The sequence below is a fragment of the Periplaneta americana genome, chromosome 17 (assembly GCF_040183065.1).
Source record: "Periplaneta americana isolate PAMFEO1 chromosome 17, P.americana_PAMFEO1_priV1, whole genome shotgun sequence".
In the NCBI taxonomy this organism is placed as follows: Eukaryota; Metazoa; Arthropoda; class Insecta; order Blattodea; family Blattidae; genus Periplaneta; species Periplaneta americana.
Window position 1 is genome coordinate 63,168,316 of NC_091133.1, and position 25,548 is coordinate 63,193,863.

A 25,548-nucleotide genomic window follows, 5' to 3' on the forward strand; every position below is an offset into this window, starting at 1 on the left:
TTCAGTTTCTGTAAGTATTCTAGTGTCTTTTCCAATAAATGAATAAAATTTTCGTAGTCTCCAGATGGTGCTCTATATAGACATATTATAATGAAATTATATGTTTCATTTTCTAATTCAACAGCACAAATTTCTAAATCCCTGTCTTTGCAAAAATGTGAAAGCTCAGTACTTTTTAAATTAAGGTCAGATTTGAGAAATACACTCACGCCTCCATCCTCAAGAGTTTGTCTGCAGTAACTAGCACCTAATTTATATCCTTCCGGTGAGAGAGACAATATTTCCTGTTGTTTCATATGGTGTTCGGTAATACGTAGCACATTCGGATTTATCCTCAGTTATGCTCTGCAATATTACACGTTTGAGTGTCTTACCGAAGGCATTTTACCTCTGCAATGAACCTTCAATCAGCCACAAAGCTGTAGTTATTTAAATAATACGACAAGTAAGAGCAGTGATCGATAAGACTACTCACCATGACTGCGTCCCGGCTTTGACTTGTTATATCGAAAGGCAGAACGTGCATAACTATTTCGTATACTAACATACCTATACCAGCGCTGTGACGTCACATATACTTCGAATCAAGCAACTTCATTCCAGCTTATAAGTAGTTGAATTACGACGCCTACTCATGAATTACATGTCTTGTCTACTTATTTCTCATTTATAGCATATTAAATTTTATTAGTTCGCAATTGAGGATTAGATTGAAGCAACGATAAAGAATCTAAACCAGGCCTGGGCGCTAATAACCTAATAGAGTCACTGCAGGCCACCCCCTTAACTCTCCTCTCCACCTCCCCCGGCTGAGACAATAATGTTTTGATGCGGTCGAGCAGATAGGAAAATCAGTGATGGATTGTATTAGGCGGGCATTATAGCTTTTACGAACTTTCGGCTCTTGCGTGTCGCCTAAAATCCACCATTAATGCACAGACACTTACTGCGCATGCGTTTGTTTATAAGGCAGTGTAAGCGAAAAGGACATGGATGGGGGTTACTCCGTTCCTTTCACTTCTCATCTTATGCTGAGGGCTGATCTAAACGTATGGTCTCGCCTAGTTCACAGCCAAGAATTTGATTCATTTCCCACTCTCAGTACTTTCTAGAAGTGGTAGCCCTATACTGCGCACAAGTTTGAGATAAGGACAAAGTTGTTAAAAGTATAAAGCCATATTCTGCACACGTGAAATTGTTACTCCTATGGTTACTGTCAATATTGGGCACATATGAAACTTTTATACTTGCGGTCACTGCAATAACGAAAATCAATTTGCTTTCAAAATTTCAGTAAACTTGTCTAGGCAACTGATAACAATTATCATGATTCCCCCTTACAGATTCTTAAAACTTATGTTCGTCAGTAAATATATATGTGCATTGTAATTCTTCACACTAACACCTTCACTGTTTTCCAGTTAATTTCCTATATCAAAATTTTAAACCTCCGCGTAACATGAACTTAGGTCCTCTCTTATCATACTTAATATTGACAAAATTGCGACGTTTAGGCCATATGAATCACTGCTGCTCCTTTGGTGACATACGCGACTGGATCTAAGATTTCAAGCCGCGTATCCACGAAATGCAGATGCCATTCACAGTGTCTCTCACGGCAGCCTCGCTTGTTGTTCGCCTTGCGGTTTTGTTCTTTAGGTAGCAAGAACGCAAAGCAGCGTGAGTCACCAGTTAGTGCGCGGTAATTTTAGTAGTAACATCGGGTTGTGTGATGGCATCTTTATCAACGAACAGTCCACACGAACGAGTTAATCACTGCTATGCGCCTTTGATCGCATTAAAAAAAACCGACTGGAATTGGCTCACTGTTGAGGCATATGATCCGCATAATCTTAATGTCGTCTGTCATCTGATATCTTCTTCTGCCCCGAACTCTTCTCCCGTTTAACATTCCTTTCAGTTTCTCAAAGAATAACTTCCTGAGATTAATGGCATTACTTACACTTCATTGTGTATATGTTTCCTGATTGTATTCAAGAGTTACAACTAAGATTTCATATCGCTATCAAACTATGAACGATGTTTAAATAATCTACATTATGCAAATATTTGAATGAGTACAACATATTTGCTGGTATAATTCTGACTGCAGCGAATTCTTCTAAATTATATAACGAATTTTACTCATAATTGGTAGGCCTATCTACAAGTCAATATGACTATGAATAAATGCGTATGAAACATAAATAACTTTAAATACAATTAACAAGTCTCTTTTTAAAGGAAACGAAATATTAAATCGATTGATATGGTTTCTTCTTGATTTTTTTATGCGTAATAAGAAATAAAGCAACATAGAGAGTGTCTTTAATACTTTCGTGCCAGTCACATTCAAATGTTCTCAGGTGCGGTACGGTCACAAGTCGAAAGTACCGTACCGTGTAGCATCACACTGCAAGCCGGAAGATCGCGGTTTCAATTCCCGATGTGGTCATCAATTTTCTGCGTAATCATAATTCTTCCGGCCGCACTATGGAGAGCGAATGTTTTTTAAACTGACGTTATAACGGAAATATTATCTATTTACTTCGCTCCAATAGATGACGCAATAGTAAGCACATTCCTTTCGAGGTTAATCTCCTGGTTGGAGAACAGTAAGACTAACTTTGTACCTAGCTTTGTACACATTTTGCCTGCATTCTTGGAAAAACTACATTCTTATAAGAGTTAATTTGACAATAGTTGCTTGATGTAGAAGGGGTAGTTATTATAACTGTTACTGATTAGATTTTTTTGTGGGTGGAAGGTGCAGCTTTTAGACCAGGTGTATAAAATTCATATTCCATTCTTGGTTGTATGTGCTTCTGTGAGAATATATTGCTCTCGTGTGTATAATGTTAATTCCCAGCAATTTGGTACATTTCAAGAATGTTCCTATTGCATCTGTAGATGTTGAAAGGCGCTTTTCAGTGTACAATAACATACTTACAGACAATCGCCGTTCGCTTTCCTTCGAGAACTTATGCATGGTAAGTGTCATCATCCATTGCAATGAAAAAATGAGGCAAGAATTAAGCCTATATGTTTGTATACGGAAATAGATATACATTTTTTTCAATTTTTCTATCATATCACTATCTCATGGTCAAATTATTCTTTTTCTTGTCAGATATTTTTGGCTATGGTCGTATTCACCAACGTAGGCAAATTGTTTCTCCTGGTTTTTAGCTAAAATAAAGAACTTAGATAACAGCTACCAACAATTTCGATTAATTGGGATTATATGGGTTTAAAATTGTACCGGGAAAATGTTGACCGATAAAACAGGAAATGCTGAAATAATCGGAATAACAAACTGGTGTGTAGGCGACTGGAATTTTTCATTAATGACATAGAAAATTATATTAACGAGGAATTTGGCCAAAAGTGTGAAAGAAGGAGTTCTAGGTGCATAAAAGAACACGCCACACACTTTCGGGACTACAATGACATTGGTGTTGTAACACATTTTAGATTATCTAAAACTTCACCTTCATCTTTGTCACTTATACATTTTTTCATTTGAGTTGTTACACCATGTGTTTTTCATTTTCTGTCACTAGAACCAGGATTCATATGAAGGGTTCAGAACCATAGTGGGCCAAGCGCCATTTATTAAAAACGGAGAAAGCAAGGGTTAAAGTTAAGTGAATACCATAGTTTAATGAAGATTTACATATCATTTAGTTTTAATGTGTAGGCTATACTTTATATTACTTGCTATACGCTTCCATTGAATTATAGTAATATCTTCATTTTAACCCTTGTTTTCTACGGTTTTAGTAAATAGCGCTTGGCCCACTATGGTTCTGAACCCTTCATATGCAAACGCATATTTTTACAGTCTGTGGTGACAAATATGCAAAGTCAATCGTTCATTTTTTGCATATTTCAGACGTTCCTGAAAATAATAGACTATTATCATAAATTGCAGGATATTTTCAAGATTTTGTTGCATAAATCCTCAAATTTGCTTTTTGCGCAGAATAAATATGGGAAATGCCTGTTATTATTCGGTTGAGAAGCGTTTGTCATCTAGCCTTTGTCAATGAATCTGAAATTTGGAATTTATAAAACAGTTATATTACCGGTTGTTCTTTATGATTATGAAACTTGGACTGTCACATTAAGAGAGGAACAGAGATCAAGGCTGTTTGGGAATAAGGTGCTTAGGAAAATATTTGGGTCTAAGAGGGACGACGTTACACAACACAGAACTGCACGCATTGTATTCTTCACCTGACATAATTAGGAACATTAAATCCAGACGTTTGAGATGGGCAGGGCATGTGGCACGTGTGGGCGAATCCAGAAATGCATATAGAGTGTTAGTTGGGAGGCCGGAGGGAAAAGGACCTTTGGGGAGGCCGAGACGTAAATAGAATGATAATATTAAAATAGGTTTGAGGGAGGTGGCATATGATGATAGAGAGTGGATTAATCTTGCACAGGATAGGGACCGATGGCGGGCTTATGTAAGGGCGGCAATGAACCTCCGGGTTCGTTAAAAGCCTTTCATAAGTAAGTAAGTAAGTAATAATGTTCTTATATTTGTGTCAATGTGCAAAGTTTCATTCAGCAAATCAGTATGCTAAAAACTAAAATAAAGTAATTGAAACATTTCATTTTAGTGAAAAATGAATCTCTCCCTCTTAGCGGAGTTTTTATACTTTCAGGAAAGAATTAAGTATCTATTTTTGTTCATGTTATTTTACTAACAATAAACAATAATAAACTTCGGGCTTTATTGCACGTGCTAAGTGGTGCTCAAGGAAAAAATATTCAAAAAAGTTTGTATAGTGGATTAAACATAAGACTGTCAGTCTTTTATTTGCCATCACTTTAATCTTCTGATCTGCAACCATACCCCACCAAGAGAAGACGAGAAGAAAGATATTCTAGGATCCATCAGCAGTGGTGACGCCGTTTTCTTGCAGACACAAAATTCGTATCTGGAGAGAAGAGAAACCAGTCCAACTTTCACCTGCATCAATCCGAATCTCATTCCTGGAACATATAATAATAATAATAATAATAATAATAATAATAATAATAATAATAATAATAATAATAATAATAATAATAATTAATGTTGCGAATGGGAGAAGAAAGAAAGAAAAGTAAGTACAGACCGATTATTTAGCCCTGTAAGCTCGGCGACGCGAAAGAAGGGAAGTAATAGGAGTAGTGGGGAGAGCTACGGAGTAGAGAAAAGAGAGAGCGGTCAGTAAGGAAGTGCAGTTCATCTTAATTCTACTGGAAACACACCACTCTACCGCACGCGTGATATCCGATTGCTCTGAATGCAAGCGACTGACTAACCCGAATACCCCTTGGCGTAACTTAATGGACTCGCCTGACCCAGGCGCATATTGTCGGCGACTGTCAGGGCTAAATAATCGTACTATAATGGAGTCAATGACGGAAAGGAGACGAGGAAAGGGAAGACCAAGACGATGTATGTGGATAATATTGAGATGATTGAGGAAAAGAGGGAAAGAAATTGGGGATCTGAGAATAATGGCGTGGAATAGAGAGGAATGGAAGAGATGGATGATGCAGGCCCGACGCCGTGAGGCAGAAGGGAAAGATGGAGAAAAGAATAAGAAGAGAAACACAGCGTAAGCTTATAGGCTCTTAGAATACAACTAGACGCATGAAAAGTTGTTTTATTTTACTTATACATAGGGCAGTCCTGCTTCCTGTAACAAAAATAAACGGAATTGCAGCTTCCTGCTGGTAATAAGTGTTATTACGGACGTGGTGTAGTTAAGAGAAAATGTAAAATCCCTGTTTCACCAAAAGTCGAAACAAAAATAACTATGAGAAAATGCTTTCCATGCATAAAACTTCAGCTTTCATGATTTGTGCTATAGTGCAATATAACTTAGGTCTCCTTTGGCCAAAATTTTTAAGCCATCTCTCAACACAACCCGAGCCCGAATTTCTTTCAGAATTATTACTCACCCCGGCTGTAATTTCAGTGCATTCATAGAGCCAGGTGAAGACTAAAATTAAGAGATTCGCTTTCAGAAATAGACTTTTGGGTATTCCACCGTGTCCTGAAACACATTTCCAACGTTTCGGAACTATATACATACAGGGAGATAAGTATGACCAGACGAATCGCCTACTGTATAGGGCTCGTTTCATTAATTAATTAATTAATTATTTCATTAATTCATTCATTAAATTTGTACGTAGTACATAAAGGTTACTTACTTTTCATACTCCCATATACACTTAGGCCTAGTATAAAAAATACATTTTTTTAAAGACATTTGTTGCCCTGATTCTATTTTCTCGTACTTTCCGAAAATATGTCTCTAAGGATTCTATTATCTACTCATTTGTAACTTTTGTTATTTTGGCTAATAAAATTTCATTACTAAAATCTAGTCATTCCTGTTTCATCAATTACGTTTATTCTAATCTGTCTAAACACATGTGAAAAATATAATGCTTCCTTTCACAGCTTAATTATCGCGTCCTTAATTATCTTTTCATCTGAACTATTACTACAATATGCATTTTGTGTTTCTGTTCTCTGTATGTTGTCATATAGGCCTAAATATACAACGTCTTTGGTTATCAAATTGTTTCAGTTCTTTCTTTTCATGTCGAACTGACGGTAACTAAGCTTCAATTATGTCCACAACCTGGTTGCTTTAAATGTTAATAGGATTTTTTTAATTTATCCGTTGATATTTAGTTATAAGATACACCAAACATATACGTTAAACATTCAACATTGCACAGTAAAGACGTCTGCTAGCCGGTGCTTCTCCGAAAACATGGCGGCGATCGCAAGCTTCAATTTGTCTCGATTCTAAAACTTCTGCGCCGCTTCGGCTGTAGAGACTTGAGGGCTATACCCTCTGGACTAGGAAGAAGATGTAACACCGTTTAGTTCCTCCGGAAAATTCTAAGCCTTAATGAAGGTTTAGCATTGGTGTGGAAACAGGTCGTTGATGAGGAAAACTTTCTTTCTAACCGCCTATGCCAGTTGAAGCCAGGAGTAGTATAGATCTAGTGGAATATCGGACATTATAAGCTCTCCTTTTGTACAATCCATTAATACTGAATTCCGCATTTGTTCTCTTCAGTTAAAATAGGGTTGCCATACGTCCGAGTTTTCCTGGACATGTCCTCTTTTTAGGGTAAAATTTTTCGTCCGAGCGGGTTTTTAGATTTTGGCTAATTTTCCGGGTTTTTAGGTTAAGTTTAAAATACGATGTTAGTAATGAAGGAAAATATCTTAAACATTTGTAACAGTTACTATGTTGTAGCTTGGAACCTTCTAATCGTTACAGTTAAGTAACACTTTAGTCCATCCCACTTTAAGTGCTCTCGTGAACTTCTCTTTCTGTACTCTTTGACCGCAATATTATCGATGTTTTATTTTTGTAATGTTTGGAAGCTTGCGTCTTGTGTTTAAAACTGTTGCTACTAGGTGACAATGGTATATGTCGTCTTCCGGTTACTATTGCTTGCTGGCTTCCGACTTTCATAACGTTCTTTTGTTGTGCTGTGCATGCTTATAGTTTCTACGAGAATAAATGCCAAAAAGAAAGTGTAAATTTTCTGCCGAGATACAGAAAAAGTATCCTTGTTTTCGGAGAGGTAAAGATGATTTCAAGGCTGAATGCATGGTATGTAAAGCCGGTACATATGTTTCAGTATTGAATAAAGGAGAACTTGATTTGCAAGCACATCAGGATTGCGAAAAACACAAAAGAGCAGTTCGAAGAGAAAGTTCTTCTACAAAATTAACCGACTTCTTTGTAAAATCTGGCAGCAAATGGCCTACTGAAGACGACGTCCCTAGATTCGGATATTGCGAAGAAGGTTTATTTGTGGAAAAAGTAAGGCAGAGGCAATTATAAACTCTGTTTTTGGCACCCGATTCTTTGGGAAATGTTTTAAAAACAATTGAAGAAAATGAAATACTTTATTGTGGAGTTTCCGCCGACGTAAGTAACCATGGTTCGATAAAGCTTTTTGCCATAGTTATCCAGTATTTCGACTGGAAGAATGGTGGTTTGCAGTCCAAAATAATTGAATTGAAAAGTCAACCCAATGAGACTGCAGGTACAATTTCGTCATATATAACAATATACGATACCAAAGTATTGAAATTGTGTGTTGTTTGTATTGTTTTTTGTGATTTATAATTAGACTCATGGTTATAAAGATTAAATTATAAGCAATTCACTTGTTTGTATTATTATTTTGTTTTTTAAGTTTAAGAAAATTACTACTAGCAATATTTCTCAGCTTCAGTAGTCTACATATTATACATATACCAATACTGTACGTGATCTATGATAGCGATCTGTTCGCAAGTAGGTGCCAATAAAGAGTCCTCTTTTTTGCTTATCAAAATATGGCAACCTAGTTAAAATGTAATATTAAGACTCACCGATGCATATCCTGGGTCCCTCTCCGAACGGCAGGTACACACATTGATGTCTCTTTGTCTTCTCTTCCTCGTTGAAACGCTCCGGATTGAATCTGTCTGGATCTGGATAATACTTCGGATCACGGTGAAGTGCCAAAACAGGAATCACAACAGGAGTGCCCTTGTCCACCACAACGTCCGATCCAGGAATTTTATAAGACTGCACACATTCGCGAGTTAAAAATGGGAGTGCCGGATATTTACGCAGAGTTTCTGAAATAAAAATAATAGTGATTTTAGAAATAACAGTATTTCTTAATTTCAAGCTTCCTTTGCTATACACAGTAGAAAATAATATAGTCCTTGATTGTTAGTCGTAGTACGCTTAGCAATGTATTGCAGATTTGTAGATTGAAATCAGGAGAACGAACAGGACAAAGTACTAGCTCTCCCCGACCAATCCATCGCCTATTAAAGGCTCGTTTTAGGTGTTGCCTGACCCTAAGATGAAAATAGGCCGGTGCTCCATCATGCATATACCACATCTGCTGCAGTCTTTCATGACATGACTGCATTCTCTTTCCTCAATTTATTGTTTCTTGCTAAAGAGCTCACAGTAGAAGATATGCTGCGCTTACAGTGATGGTAAATATTTTGCTCATTTCTCAGAAGATATTAATCTTGGAACCCATGTTTGTACGACATTTATTTCTTGTTTTGATGCATACTACCTCCTCTCTAAATATTGGAACCCTTTTTCAGGCTATATACCAGAGAGGCCACCATTTCCAGCAACTGCTTTAAGGTAAAAGTGAATGAAATAATTTTGTTTCAATATTGCTATTTTTCTCGCATGACACTAAAAACGGTGTCGGCCAATAGTCACTGTCTGGCAGGGAATAAAAGTTTGCGCGAGGCGGTATAATGCAGAATTATTGCCTTTTCTCACACTGTATAGTATATAGTGAAGTAATTGCAGTAGATCTACATTGAATCATGCGGTAAAATAAAATCAGTTTCAATGTTTCAAAATTCCTTTATATTATTTTACTATATCTGGTGTCCGTAACGAGCTTACCTGCAACAACTTTATCTAAATATCCCATTTCTTGTATGCTGTCGTATGTAACGTTTTCTCCATATTTTCTCAGTGAAGCATGTATCTCTTCTCTGACGCGTTCTTGTATGTCAGGATTCTGTGCCAGCTCGTATAGACAAAACGTTATTGTCGTCGAAGAAGTTTCGAAGCCAGCCGAATAGAATACAAAGGCCTGAGCAACGACTGAATCCATTGAAAGACCTAAAATCATTATATTACATGAGATAATAATACTGTAAGTTATATCTTCTGCATTACTTATAATAAAACATACATTCCGTTATCTATCAAATTATATTTGGAATGTTTAAAAATTAAAACCAAGACCACACATTGTGTTTCGGCTTATTCCACGAAAGAATAAAAGCAGAACTTGTTTGAAATCCTGGGATCCTTAAAGGCAGCTCAACTGCTGACTTTGGAAGCTACCGTATATTCAGTGCTGAATTGGTGGAACACTTTTTATTGCGTTGCAGGAAATATGTCCATGCACGGAGGCAATATGGAATTCGGCCGACATTACGTGACGCTCTTGGAAATGATTTTAATTGTACAAATGCAGTTCTGAGATTTTTTATCAAATACAGGTTTGGATAAGGTGATTTAGTTTTTTATTGATCCGTTTTACTTATTCTCCGGACCCTTTACATCCGGAGGTTACATTTGTTTTATATTTGATTTTACATTGTTGACATTTCGGACTTTATACATCCGAATATTTTATAAAATTTTATGGTTTTAAAATATGATTCACAAGTTATCCTTGGTGGCCTTAATTTTATTGTTTTATTTGTTCGTTTTGAATACCACCTAGTGTGGTAGAATTGCTCACTTTTATGATTCTGTAGTAATCACCTTATGTATACTGCATTTGTGTGCCTCGTTTTATCGTAACAACGCTTTTTAGTTCTTCTAGCACTCTGATTATTATATTATTTATGTCTTTGTTATATTAAGAATTTTAGATATGGGCGCAAATAGCCATAGTAGCTGACGCGCCATTCTTAAACCCTACTACTACTTCAGTGCTGAACGACAAGACAACGGGAGTGTGTCCAGACAATATATTTCATCCCGGACTGGTTGTTATAGCTTTTAAAAAGGTATAAATTCGAATAGGCCTATAATAGAAAAGTAATGAATTTTGTACTGCTTCATTACTACAGAAAACCTTTTTATTTGTAGATGATTACTTGAAGACTTAAATTTTATAACTTTCTACGTAATATTTGTTGCGTGGTGTTACAGTATGATATAAATTATGACATGAGTCAGAAACACAGCGTAATATTAGACAATTTGGCCCATTTGTTTCAAGAGTAGGCTACATATATAACGAGTCAAAGAATATACGACCCTTTAGGTCGTACCACTTTGGTCTCATGATGTAACCTGTATACAGTTCCGAAAAGTTGAATATATAAGGTGTATCTAAATTCAATACTCAAACTTCTAGGGATGATACAAGAGACCAAAACAAACGTCTTCTGACCATGGATCAGAAACTAATTATTAAATGACAAAAAGAGAAACTGTACTGTACTGTAAGGAATGAAGAATATAGTTGTAACGTTACTTGTGACACTCATTCCTCAAAACCATTTCAATTTGTAATCATTTACAAAAACTTTTTAAACGTGCTGCCTCCTGCGTCAATACAAAGTATGCAACGACGTGTCATTGCCTGTCATACACATTCAAAAACTCCAGGGATGAGTTATAGAGCATCAGCAGCTGCAGGGACCCGAGCGACGAGCTCTTTCTTCGATTCAATATGAGTCTCGTACACCAAACTCAAGTGCCCCCACACACAACATTGAACATTTAATGGAATATTATGATTTCTGTGAGGGAATATTTAATGCATATTTCTACAATTTTTAGGGAATATTTTGAACATTTAATGGAATATTATGATTTCTGTGAGGGGATATTTAGTACATATTTCTACACTTTTTAGGGAATATTTTGAACATTTAATGGAATGTTATGATTTCTGTGAGGAAATATTTAATGCTTATTTCTAAACTTTTTAGGGAATATTTTTAGCATTTAATGGAATGTTATAATTTCTGTGAGGGAATATTTAGTGCATATTTCCACACTTTTTAGGGAATATTTTGAACATTGAATGGAATATTATGATTAGGCTATGCGAGGGAATATTTAGTGCATATTTCTACACAATTTTTAGGGAATATTTTGAACATTGAATGGGATATTATGATTAGGCTATGTGAGGGAATATTTAGTGCATATTTCTACACTTTTTATGGAATATCTAGACATTTAATGGAATGTTATGATTTCTGCGAGGGAATATTTAGTGCATATTTCTACACTTTTAGGGAATATTTTAATACATATTTTGCTTGTTTTTAGCGCATACAAATCTCATCTCTTGTTATTTGAATGTTTGCAAAACTATCTTGAGGTTATTTGGAGAAACACTCAGGGAGCCTATGAAGTCATTGTTGTTTTAAATTATAACACGCGTGAGATAGGGCTTGTTTGGTGTTATAATATTCTTACTTGGTTATTTAACGACACTGTATTAACTATCGTGTTATTTAACGTCGTTGGAATTGGTGATCGAGATGGTATTTGGCGAGATGAAGCCGAGGATTCGTCATAGATTATCTGGAATTCCCTTATGGTTGGGGAAAACCTAGGAAAAACCCAACCAGGTAATCAGCCCAATTGGGAATCGAACCCACGCTCGAGCGCAACTCCGAATCAGCAGTCAGACGCGCTATCGCTGAGCTACGCCGGTGGCTGTGTCATATATCAGCAACATTATACGTAAAAAAATAACTAGTAATAATAAAAATACTGTTCACTGTTGGCGTTATGTTGGATTTGGTAAGTAGGCCATCAGTTATAGACTACTAGCCATGTGGTCTTGCTACCGTATTGCATTTGTTAAAAAATAAACTCTTTCTTTCGAAGAGAGTTAACAGGATTATTAAAATTAAGTTGATTTTGAAAGTGTGAATGTTATGGAGCTGATCGTCCTAATCCCTCGCCGAACTGCTTCAATAACGTTGTTTCTTTTCCATATTTCTATTGTCTTTGTCTTGAACGTTACGTAAAAATTCATTTTGGCGAACAAAATCGTTTCTCCTTGAATACAAGAAAATTTTCGTCTCCCACTCACATTGTTGAAAAAACACAAAACTTATATTATGAGAAGTAATGTGTACTGTATAATAACCTTACTATACTGGAACAATCAGATCGGAATTGAGAACTGAACTAAAGAAAACGACTGCCACTATAATTATTCTCGCCTAGAATTCTGGTGGAAAACTTAAAAAAGTTCTAGTGACAAACTGAAAAAGTATACATTCAGGTATCAGTTACGTTCATATTACCTTAGTTCAGTTAAGTTCTAGTCTAGAGGAAAGCACTCTCATAAGACGTAATGGGCTCGTTCATGGTCACGTGACCCTTGACCTAAAACTGCTCAGTTCAGTTCATTTAAGTTCTAAGTACATCCAGATTGGAAGAGAGCTAGGTGTACTAGAATAAGGTGAAATCTCATGTATGCGCTATGCTCACTGAATTTTAACATATTTTATGTTAAAGTAAAAGTATTCATGAACCATGAAAAGGAAATAACTCATTGTAATATTGTATAAAACTACAAGTGAAGAGAGCAAGTTGTGTCCATATTTCTTTAATTTATGATTATGTACTGGGTATATACCAAGCAACCAGGACAGACTCAACAATGTTAAGATTTTACCTCAAAATGGCAGGTCTACATGTAATTCGTTCTTAGTTCTACATTCTAAACTTTTATAGAAATTCTAATTGCCAAGAAATATTGAGCTCGAATATCAGCATATCATCGCGCCTCCATATAACACAGCCAAAATATCACACTGACAATAGAAAATGTCCATGTCTTGTAAAGAATACTTCTAAAATAAAGTTGGAACCCCCTTTAAAAATTTACGGATGAGTACTGTAAAGAATACCTTAAATAGGAAAGATTAGCTGATAATACCGTCCGTTGGGAAGAAAACTACAGGTACGTTAAACATTGATTAAACCTGCAATAATTGAATGAGTTTTTCGTAAGACCATTGGAGCATTTTCATTTGACATTACTAGTGAATCTACATTTATCATTACCTGAACCTGTAGACCAAATAATATAAAGTTCTATCTTCGTCCTTCTTTATCACACAGAATTAATATTGGCAGATAGAAAAGCACATAGTCCAAAGCAATACTAATATTCAATGGTTGAGTTGTTTGAACTTTTTCCATTGCTAATTTTAAAAAAAGTGTAACACAACGTTTCGAAGAGTGTCTCTCTCTTCGTCTTAGAACTGACTGTCTGGCTGTTTGTAACGATCCCAGCGTAGGTTTTCACCTGTGTCGAAGAGAGAACCACTCTTCGAAACATTGCGTTACAATTTTTGAAATTAGCAATGGAAAAAATCCAAACTATTCAACCATTTAACTATTCACCGTTGTCCTCCCCCCCCCCTCCCTTCATTAAGATCAGCACTAATATTGTTAATCTGTGCCTTATAAGTTTTCATTATTCCTCTACTATAGTTTAAGATGTGATGCAGTTGGCTGTTTTTTCGTTAACATCAGATAGGAGGATCACCGAAATAGTACTAGAATTACACATTTTACACTTATTTCAGACCTATTTTATGTGCTTCAGTTTGTATTGTCAGCTAACATGTTACAGGTCACTTATACTACACTGTTTATAATGTGAATTTTCTTCGGATTTCTTACCTGCTGCCATATAATTTTTTCTCCTTGGGGAAATTCAAATTCATTAACAAGATCTTCATGAAGTGTCAAAACTGCTTTATAATCAATTATTAAACGTCCATTCGCATGCAACATTTATTTTTGGTAAATTTGCATTAACATAAAAATACTCACCATCGTCTGATGTGTTACTGCTCGCAATATGGGTTGCATGCTCGTCCTCGATTCTACCTTTGGTTTTTAATTGAATGAGCAATTGCATGAAGTCATTACGTCTTATATTATTTTCCTCACGGTAGTTGACTGTTTCTTGAACCATCTTGCGAAAGTAGTTTGTAACATTAACGTCAAAAGTCTTCATTTTTATTAAATCCAACATTTTTGGATATAGCGTTGAAAAAATTGTATGTATCGCTCCAATGATTGAGGGTTCGAAAAACTTTTTTCCCCATTGTCGAAACTCTGCATTTGGATTCTGAAGACAATTGCACTGAATGCCAAATGCACAAGATGCTATAACATCAGTTGAATATCTTGCTACAATGTCCTTGACTTCAATAATTTCTTCGTTTTGAGCCGATTCCTGCAACGTATTACTTAGTTCGTATCCACATTCCATGAGAATTTGGAACATCATTTTAATCTTCCCTGAAGTGAAAGTTGGCGTCAATTTTGCACGAAGATTTTTCCATTTCTCTCCCGCCAAATGAAACAAATTAGCAGTTAGAGGGTCAATCTCGTGGTTATTATGAAAAGTATGATCAGGAAAATAGGAGAAGTCTTTGACCATTACAGATTTTATGAGACTTGGATCTCTTATTAATAGTCCGGGTTTACTGAACAGATACATTCCACATAATTTCTCGCCTTCAAGTCTCTCATACAAGTCTTTAAAAACTTCTCCTAAAGATTTCCGTACGGTCATTGCATCTAAGAAGTTTCCAAATGGAAATATGGGCTTGACACAACGCACATTTCGTTTCTTCCAGTACATACATGTATATGACCACTTGAAGTAAAAGTATATCGTAACAAGGGCAATGGCTGTCACAAGGAAAAGAAAGTCCTTCGTGGATACCATGTTTGATGTTGGTGTCCTATTGCGAGAAGCTGAAATAAAACAAACATCGCTATAATCAGTAGAGCCCGGAATTTTAGGTGCTAAAAGTTAATATTGTTTCTCGCTATAGTTTACAAATAGAAGCCATGCCTCCACTTCTTTGAAATGTCATTCTTGTCATTCAGTATTTTTCTTTTGGTACCGTTAAAGGGTTTTAATCCTCTTAACCACTACTTACAAATTAGCGCACGGTTCACAAGATCCATTGTCCAGTCCTTGTTACTCTATTGTCTATTATTACATATCGGACTCTTGTGATCTAGGCTTAAAATTCTCTTCACGGGCACCACATCTGTTCAATTACATTCAGTGTCATTCTTAACGTTTAGCACCTAAAATTCCGAGCTTTAATAATCAGTCTCTCTGGTAACTCAGTGCTAGCATATCATAACACTGAAAAGTATAATAAAAAAAGTACATTAATTTGGATTGAAAACAGAGAAGTGGAAATATCGGAATAAAAATGGAGTACGAAAGAGGAAGAAATACAGTAGTCTGAGAAATAAAATAAAAGATAAAAAAAATGTGTATACAGGACTTTATATATAAAAATTTTCCGCTCTCGCGGTGTTTTATATCTCGGCTAAGCGGCGGTGCCCGTACTTCAACTCCACTTCCTAAAACTTGTATAAAATCTTGACACATTAAAGATCCTGGAAATGTCTTCTGAATCTATTAAACCCAACATTGATATCATTTTCGCCAGCAAATGGCGCTCTAATTCAGAAACACTAACTTAATTTTTATAATCTCAAAGTATAGCAAGCCTGGGCGTTATTAACTCGATTGAGTCACTACAGTCCACCCCTTAACTCCCCACTCCACCTTCCCCGGCTGAGACTGTTTTGTTTTGATGGGTCAGTGACGGGTTGTATCAGTGGATGTTATAGTTTTACGAGCTCTCGGCTCTCGCTGGTCGCTTAAATTCCACCACTGATGCGCACAGCCTTATTCTGCGTTTGTTTATAAGGCAGAGTAAGCGAAAATGCCATGGGCGGGGCTTTCTTCGTCTCTTTCACTTCCCCTCTTATGCCGAGGACTGATCTATAGCTAGAAATCTAATAACGTAAAGAAGCAGCGGTGACTAATTCACTCGTAATGTAAATTATTTAATTTCTGTCCAAAATTAATTTATTGTTTTAAGAAGTAATAGGGACTTCATAAAATTAAAACCTTAATTTACAATAAGCTGTGAAATGAGTAATGACTATAGAAATATCAGTCTATGTTTACATAATAATAATAATAATAATAATAATAATAATAATAATAATAATAAATTATATTATAACGTTTTATTGTAGAGAAGGTTTAGTTCTATAATAATCATAATTATTATTGTACAAAGGTTAAAATATGTTTACATTGTTGTTAGTATAGGCCTTTACTTTGTAATTCTGTCCTTTTCCAGAAGACAATATTACGAGCTACATGGAGATACAAATACTATTATTCTCAGCCTAACTATTACGAAGTTATTGTGGCGGTAGTGATATTTGCATTATGTAAAACTATTCCCTTCGCGCAGGACGCACTCCTACTAGAGTCCTGCATAACCGGTTACGAAAGATAGAACAGACAGATTGCTACTGGACGCCTGGCGCTATAGACAGTATGCGAAGCTCTTCCGTCTCGCGGAGTATTCCCATGTTCGGTTTAACGAATGTCCGAGTCTCACTCGGATGGACGGCTTTAGATCATGAACAACAGATAATATCGAGCCATCCAGGATTTCCAAGAATCGTTGCAAGGACGCGATTATCATCGTGTACCTTTCAAATGATATTTCCTCTTCCCTTCCATTGATTGAAGTACACATCATAAAACTACAGTCATTAGAATGATTGGGAGTGCTTTTATTTTTGTTAATAACTTGTTATCTCCCTAAAAACGATTTATTAGAGAAATAATAATACATCCGCTTAGAATAATTAAGAAACATAGGTTATATTAACAACTACTCTTTCAGAAGTAGCCTATGTATTTTGAGTTTAAAGTATGAACGTTACAACAGTAAGTGTGTACATATTTGCTCTTGTCTTTTGTAAATAATTGTAATTTATTTTATTCTTGTATTTTTTACACGTCAGATTTCATCTATGCACTGCGCTTATTTCCTTTGTTGTTACCGGTGTCCATTAGTTGATTTATATATTAGTTATGGAGATAAATGTACCAAAGTGTCCAATCAATTATAACCCTATTTCAAGTTAACTTACTTAATTATGGCTTTTAAGGAACCCGCGGGTTCATTGCTGCTCTCATATAAGCCCGCCATCGGTCCCTATCCTGTGCAAGATGAATCCAGTCTCTATCAACATATCCCGTCAAATCCAATTTATTATTATCCTCCCATATACGTCTCGGCCATCAGTTTCTGTCAGATGCGTTTCCAATTCACTGTGGGCTAAAGCAAGGAGATGCACTATGACCTTTACTTTTTAACTTTGCTCTAGAGTATGCCGTTAGGAAAGTCCAGGATAACAGAGAGGGTTTGGAATTGAACGGTTACATCAGCTGCTTGTCTATGCGGATGACGTGAATATGTTAGGAGAAAATCCACAAACGATTAGGGAAAACACGGGAATTTTACTGGAAGCAAGTAAAGAGATAGGTTTGGAAGTAAATCCCGAAAAGACAAAGTATATGATTATGTCTCGTGACCAGAATATTGTACGAAATGGAAATATAAAAATTGGAAATTTATCTTTTGAAGAGGTGGAGAAGTTCAAATATCTGGGAGCAACAGTAACAAATATAAATGATACTCGGGAGGAAATTAAACACAGAATAAATATGGGAAATGCCTGTTATTATTCGGTTGAGAAACTTTTATCATCCATTCTGCTGTCGAAAAATCTGAAAGTTAGAATTTATAAAACAGTTATATTACCGGTTGTTTTTATGGTTGTGAAACTTGGACTCTCACATTGAGAGAGGAACAGAGACTACGGGTGTTTGAGAATAAGATTCTTAGGAAAATATTTGGGACTAGGAGGAATGAAGTTACAGGAGAATGGAGAAAGTTACACAACACAGAACTGCACGCATTGTATTCTTCACCTGACATAATTAGGAACATTAAATCCAGACGTTTGAGATGGGCAGGGCATGTAGCACGTATGGGCGAATCCAGAAATGCATATAGAGTGTTAGTTGGGAGGCCGGAGGGAAAAAGACCTTTGGGGAGGCCGAGACGTAGATGGGAAGATAATATTAAAATGGATTTGAGGGAGGTGGGATATGATGATAGAGAATGGATTAATTTTGCTCAGGATAGGGACCAATGGCGGACTTATGTGAGGGCGGCAATGAACCTCCGGGTTCCTTAAAAGCCAATAAGTAAGTAAGTAAGTATACGTCTCGGCCTTCTCAAAGGTATTTTTCCCTCCAGCCTACCAACTAACACTCTACAGACTAATGCATTTCTGGATTGCACATACGTGCTACATCCCCTGCCCATCTCAAACGTCTGGATTGAATGTTCCTAATTATGTCAAGTGGAGAATATAATGCGTGTATGTGCGTTGTGTAACTGTCTCCATTCTCCTGTAACTTCATCCCTCTTAAGGTACGTTTTCCTCGGTGCGACTATTGCGATGATCGTTCAACAATGATCGTGCAGCGATAATCGTTGAGCACTATTTCTTTGTATTTCCTATGGAGCTGTTTTTCTCCGAGCGACTGCCGCTAGAGTCGTTAACGACGATCGTACGTCTTGAATAGTCGTTCAGGAAAAGGTTGAATATAATCGTCAGTCGCTAACGTTTATTGTGAGAAAGACGTGTATCATGGCTCCTTCGTTTTCTGACGCTGATGATGAAATTCTTCTCGAGGAAGTGGCGAATCATCCGTCACTGTGGCAGCTGTCACATGCGTCCTACAAAGGGTCAAGGACAATATAGGGCTGAGTTTGTCAATAAAGTTGGAAAATTAAGTTATTAATCAAGTTATTCAAATTTTTGATACAGTCGGTCTTCATTATTGAGCTCAAGAAGACTGTGTTTTTTGGCTCTTTTCATCCCATACGTATGGAGAAATATTTCGTCGTCTTCCATCTCCTCAATTAAAGGCATTTAAGTAATCTTTTACGTCTACTTATTAAACTCATTCTGTTAAACACAATCTTCCTTTAGAACAGCCGTGGCGAAAATGTCACTCACGAGCACATTGTGGCTTGCAATGATAGCTATGCATTTCTCTTGCTTCCTACCTTCTCCAACCCCTACCCTCTCACTCACTGGAGTCAAACTCCGTTCCATATTGTATTTGTCTCTGATCTGCGAGTAGCGTATCGTCGCAATGTCTCTCTCGAAACCATGTACCTCTATAAAAACGAAAGTTTCAAAGTAGGATGGGAGGACGCATTTTTTTGCTGCCAGTATGATGAGAATATTAAATGTATGATTTGTTCACAAGTATTACGAGGAAAACGGTTATGTAACATAAAACGGCATTATACTACATGGTCTGGCCGTGAAACCAGGTGGCCCGGGTTCGATTCCCGGTCGGGGCAAGTTACCTGGTTGAGGTTTTTTCCGGGGTTTTCCCTCAACCCAATATGAGCAAATGCTGGGTAACTTTCGGTGTTGGACCCTGGACTCATTTCACCGGCATCACCTTCATCTCATTCAGACGCTAAATATCCTAAGCTGTTGATAAAGCGCCGTAAAATAACCTACTAAAATAAAAATATATATACATGTTACTCATGAAACATTAAAAGGTTAAGTGTTATTATTATTATTATTATTATTATTATTATTATTATTATTATTATTATTATTATTATTATTATTATTATTACCTCTGTACGTCGATCATTTTTCAGCAGATGTACGAATAATACGGTTAGATCTCCAATTTAAACTCACAGATTTACAACGTAATGTTAAATAAAGGTTAGATGTAAGGACTTGAAAAATGTTAAACGTTTGAAATCTTTGCCAAAAAAATAAATATCCGAAGCTTCGTTCATTCGTTTACTCTGTTGAAGCCATGTTCGCTATAACTTACGTTTGTGAAAAATTATTTTCAACAATGAAAATAGTAAAACCCAAATTTAGATCAGGACTGACAGACAAATACCTTCGTGATCAACTACGAGTGGCAGTAAGTGACATAATTCCTGATTTTGAAACTCTGTCGCAGAGACATTCTGAAGACAGTTAATTTTAGGTTGTGATAATGTGTCCTATGTTTTCTTATTCATTTCTTTCTTCGTTACACGTACTAAACATCAGTTTGTAACCTTGTACTGTATAAAATTATATTTGAGTGCTTGACTAAGGAAAATGTAAATCCGTTAATAAGTCAGACAGTTGCTTCACTTCCCCTTTGGGTGACCGCCTCCCTCCATAGGTATTATGCACGTTGCAGTTTACACATTGGCTAGGCGCACGATCAAATTTTCGCCGCGGCTGCTCTAGAACGATGAGATTGCGAATGAAAACACGCGACTAGTGAAAAATCAACAAATCGTAGACGCTCTTAGCAAAATGGTAACCAACGATTATCGTTCAACGTTTCATCGTTCAACAATAATCGTTGAACGATCATAGCAATAGTCGCACCGAGGAAAACGTACCTTAAGCCCCAAATATTTTCCTAAGAATTTCAAGTTAACACTTATTTAATTAGGAAAAGTAAATTTCCTTCAATTACTCCATTTGTGTAGTTACAAAATGTTATCAGGGTTCCTGTATGCTGAAATGCGCTTGGTATTCTGTCCTCTACTGAGTGTTCAGTTCAAAATGTGTCATGGCTCGCTGTATGCCGTCATGTGGCTAGCCGATGAGCCTAGAGAATTCAATCTTCCTACCCTTCCGCAGAGGCGTATTACCTATGTGCTAGAGAAGTTGCCTAGCAAGTACGGCGTTCATTCAGAAGAGAAATTACCGATACGTACGGTAACGCCGGTAGTGGCAGGAATGTGAACTGTTTGGAAACACGTACTGAGGTGAGTTTTTTTCTTACTGTCGGGATATGGGAGAGGGTTAACACGATTACATACGTACAGTATTTGTTGACATTAACTTGGACGGTCAACATGGACACGGAGCATTTGATTTGTGTTGTGGAATGTTGCGGTACGCAACCGATGATAACAAATAGCCTGCGTACGACTTGCCCGCGCAAAACACAGTTCGAAAGAGGTTATGGTAGCACGCAGACCGTACAGACCGTCATCTGTTGCTACTACGTTCAAGTTATACCGTACACGTTCTCAAGTTCAGATTGAACGCCTTGATTAATAGGCAACTTCTCTGACATAAATGCTGAAACTCGCTTCAAATCGCTGACTCACAACAGTGACGTCATGACACACTTTGAAATGAACATCCAGGATATCTGTGGTTCTGTCTAGCCAGGCGCAACCGCTTGAAGGCACTGTTCTGCAGCACTCTGACTCCTACGTCAGGCCTGTTACTCATGGCTCGTGACTTCCTACACGTGCACTGTAGTCCGAGAAGGCTGCGTCCATAGTCAAATACCCAACCGTGTTCGCGAATGAAGGTAGATTCATTTTAGTGTATACGGAACGTCAATGTCACGTGGCGGACTGGTAACATTACTTTAAAATATTGTATAATTTCTTTACATGAAAAGGCTTAAAATCGGGATAGGAGAAGAAATTGTTTAGTCAACTGTTCGAAGACAGGTCTGAACCCCACAAGTGATACAACAAGGCATCACTTATGAGGCAACTAGGCCAGCAGATAATGGGATAGAGTGGCCAGTTATTTTCCTCCTAAGAAATATCTAAAGGAAGTGAAATAGGAAGAGGAGTACGGCGAGTAGAAAAAGATATCAGGCGATAGACGACATAAATATATGGATCACATGCGGAGATTAAGAGGAAGGCATAAAATGGAAAGATTGGAGAAAGCTGGGTTTGTAGTGAAAGATCTGGCCTTGGGCAGAACATTAATGGAGACGCTTGGGTGAATGACGAAAATCAAGTGCTCGCTATTAGTGTACATACATACATACGTACATACATACATACATACATACATACATACATACATACATACATACATACATACATACATACATACATACATACATACATACATACATACATACACATACATACACATACATACATACACTTTTATATATTAAGATAAGCGGCCAATGTCCTCATTTGAGGACAGGTATTTTTACTAGTACTTTTCGAGTATATCATTTCAAATAATAACTTCAAAAGAAAATGAAAGTTTTATAATATCTTTTTAACACAACAATTTGGGTATAAGTTTTACCACAAAACAAAGTCGGTGAAAATTTAATTTTCAGAATAATAGCGTAAAAGAGGATAGTTAGCTGCACTTCTTTTGTTAGTTATTCTTGATTGTTTATCTAAATTTCTAAATTTTATAGTAAACATTTGCATATTATTCACAAATTAGTATCATACCTGATTTTGAAGCTATGCAGTGAAAAAATTTTAACATATATATATATATATATATACTTGTTTTGCATTATAATGATCATATCTACCTAATTAATTCCAAATTAAAACGAACCGAAGCAGAGTATGATTTGTGCATGGCACAGTGTAATATCCCAGATCACATATAGATTGTTCATTCCTATGTTAAAATCGGTTACACTTTGAAAAGAACAACCGCCAGGATCGCCACCCTTCCGCCGTAAACGAACACAAGATGGCAGTACAGTCGCTAATGCAATTCAAATGGGAGTTATGACGTTACTCCTTATGTAACAACTAGATGGCAGCATATTAAACCTGACAAAATTTTTACCGTCAAAGCCTACAACGCAGAGCAATCTGAGTATAATTTACGTTCTAGGATAATACAAGGATAACTGATCTACGATTTTATAATCGTGTATGCGAACTTTCTAACCACGGGATAAGTCAAAACCAAAGTTATGAAAAAATTGACAAACTTTGAAATAGTTACGCTAGTTCTCAATAGGTGACACTATTTTTGGGACCATTAAGAATAAGTGTGGTGAAAGCGCTGATGTAGTTTAAGCATAAATTATTCTCGTAATTTACAATGTAAGCGATTTCCAGCTAAATCCAGTGTTGTTTTACAATGAACAGAGGGAGAGGAAATATTGATTTCTATAATGCGGTTATATTTATGCACGATTGGTAACTCCATTAACTTCGTCATCTATTCATAGAAATAATAACTAAAGACGCCACACTTACACCAACAAATTATTATCGATCACTATCGATTAGTAGAGTCAGGTATCTTTGAACGCCAGTGTACATAACATACCTTGCAAGAGCCGACGTGTTGAAACCTCGTGGTTACGAAGAGCGTTGCAAGCATGCGTATCCTCCTTCCACCAACGAACCTCGCCGATAGAGCAGTCTTCCCTCACATCCACCGAGGGACTATTTCCGACCAGGTGCGATAAATTTGACTTGCCAGACGAAGCTCTTCCATGATGTCAGCATTTCCTGACCTATTAATTGCTTATGGTTACACGCTTATGAATAGAGATGAGCTTTTAGACGATATTTTCAAGTATCTGTGACAATTGTGACTGTGACTTTAAAATATATGTGACTTTTGTCGGTGATTTGTCACACCGATAAAAATTGTCATGAAATATTAACGAACAGTGAAATGTTTATACATGCGACAGATCGGTGACTTATATGGGAAAATCCAACACATAAATTACGTGCTTACACCATTAAGAAATAAATACCAATTAAAAAATAAGTTAAGCTCATGTACCAAGAGGTGGTATTGTAGGCACTGAATCAATTTATTATTTTTCAATTGGATTGGGTATGGAGAAATTGAGGTTATGTGATTATTTTTCATCGTTTTAAGATTCATCCTTTTTATTATATACAATATGGTGAATAAATTACATGAAGTATGCATGAACATAATATTCTAATATACAGGGTGTAACAGAATAACTATTTCTAATTTTCTGATGTGATAGAGGGCATGAAATTAAACATTTTTTCTTAATAAAGTAATGTCCTGAAACGCTTCATTTTCAAATGATAGTGTTAGGAAGGAAAAAATGAAAGAATCTCAACTTGGAAAGTTCCTTTATTTAATTTTGGCGGTCGCAATTTTGAATAGTTCCTATACTTTGTCATTACTAGACTTCGTTGAATTGCCACACGCAGCTTGCAATCAGGTTGCCGATGTACGGTATTATAGAGGAGGTGAGCGACCGCCCGGTCTTGTAGTATAAGCAGTTCATATTAAGAGTTGTGACCGGTCCAAATAGATAGAGCAGCTACAGCTAATGTATACCTATGTAAGCACATGTTTTTGCATTACTGTGGTTGGAATAGTCAAAGCTTAACATTTGTTCAGTGCAGACAAGAATTCAATCAAACATACTACAATGAGAATTTTGCTGTTCCAAACAATTGCCCCTGGGATACCCTTACCCCCGCAGCCAGTACAACTCTCAGAAGCCCTTAATATAGTGTATAAAGTACCACAAACCGTTATCCAAAATAACAATTCACTAATTTCAGAAAAAGTGAAATGTAAGTTGAGAAATATTATTGCTGAAAATTCTGCCTGTTCACAACTTCGTATTATAAATGATGTACTATCAGGTCACGACAAGATTTCTGAAGTTGGTGTACTAAAAAGTAGTGACTTTCCGTTCTTCAAATATGCGCCTATTACATCGTGTGATGTTGAACGTACATTTTCCCAATATAAAAACTGTTTGAGTGACCATCGGAGGTTCACTTTGCAGTCGCTCAAAATGTACGTAACTTTTCACTACAATGCACATATTCAAGGATGATGTGAGTATATTACATTAAATTTTAAGAGTTAATATATCTCACTACAAAATAATTATGTATTTACATGTTTAGACATTTCCTACTACAATGATCATTCATTATATTTCTTGACTGCAGGATACAGGTTTTATTGTAACCGCAGTATACTGCTCAGTGTTCACATCAGAGGCATACGCCATCCGTTGCACGTCCCCTTCTCATACAGTCTATACCGCGTGCGTAGTAAACCTTACGATTCTCGTGGCAATTCCACGAAGTCTAGTTATTACCATTTGCTTAATATCTAGTATTAGATAAAAAAAAGGTGAATATGTAACCATAAAATTGTTGAATGCATTGTTGTTCAAACTGAAACAATAGCGCCAAGTCTTACGTCCCATACTGACAAGAGGTCTTCC

General features: G+C 36.5%; 1 protein-coding gene across 1 annotated transcript; it reads right to left on the reverse strand.

The window, feature by feature from the left end:
• Window positions 1–4,529: 4,529 nt before the first annotated feature.
• On the reverse strand, window positions 4,530–23,835 carry LOC138692797 (probable cytochrome P450 6a14). Its single transcript, XM_069816015.1, has 5 exons — window positions 23,631–23,835; window positions 14,418–15,353; window positions 9,480–9,701; window positions 8,423–8,674; window positions 4,530–5,007 (listed from the first exon to the last, which is right to left on the reverse strand). The coding sequence occupies exons 2-5, from the start codon at window positions 15,322–15,324 to the stop codon at window positions 4,838–4,840; spliced, it is 1,551 nt and encodes a 516-aa protein (XP_069672116.1). The 5' UTR covers window positions 15,325–15,353; window positions 23,631–23,835; the 3' UTR covers window positions 4,530–4,837.
• Window positions 23,836–25,548: the final 1,713 nt, after the last annotated feature.

What these genes read in the sequence shown, in the direction of transcription:
- LOC138692797 (XM_069816015.1), bottom strand. Translation starts at nt 15,324, where the DNA reads ATGGTATCCACGAAGGACTTTCTTTTCCTTGTGACAGCCATTGCCCTT. An exon ending in CAGTAACACATCAGACGATG is followed by an intron (nt 9,702 to 14,417) that starts GTGAGTATTTTT and finishes TAATGATTTTAG; the next exon opens with GTCTTTCAATGGATTCAGTC. An exon ending in GGGACCCAGGATATGCATCG is followed by an intron (nt 5,008 to 8,422) that starts GTGAGTCTTAAT and finishes TATATGTTCCAG; the next exon opens with GAATGAGATTCGGATTGATG.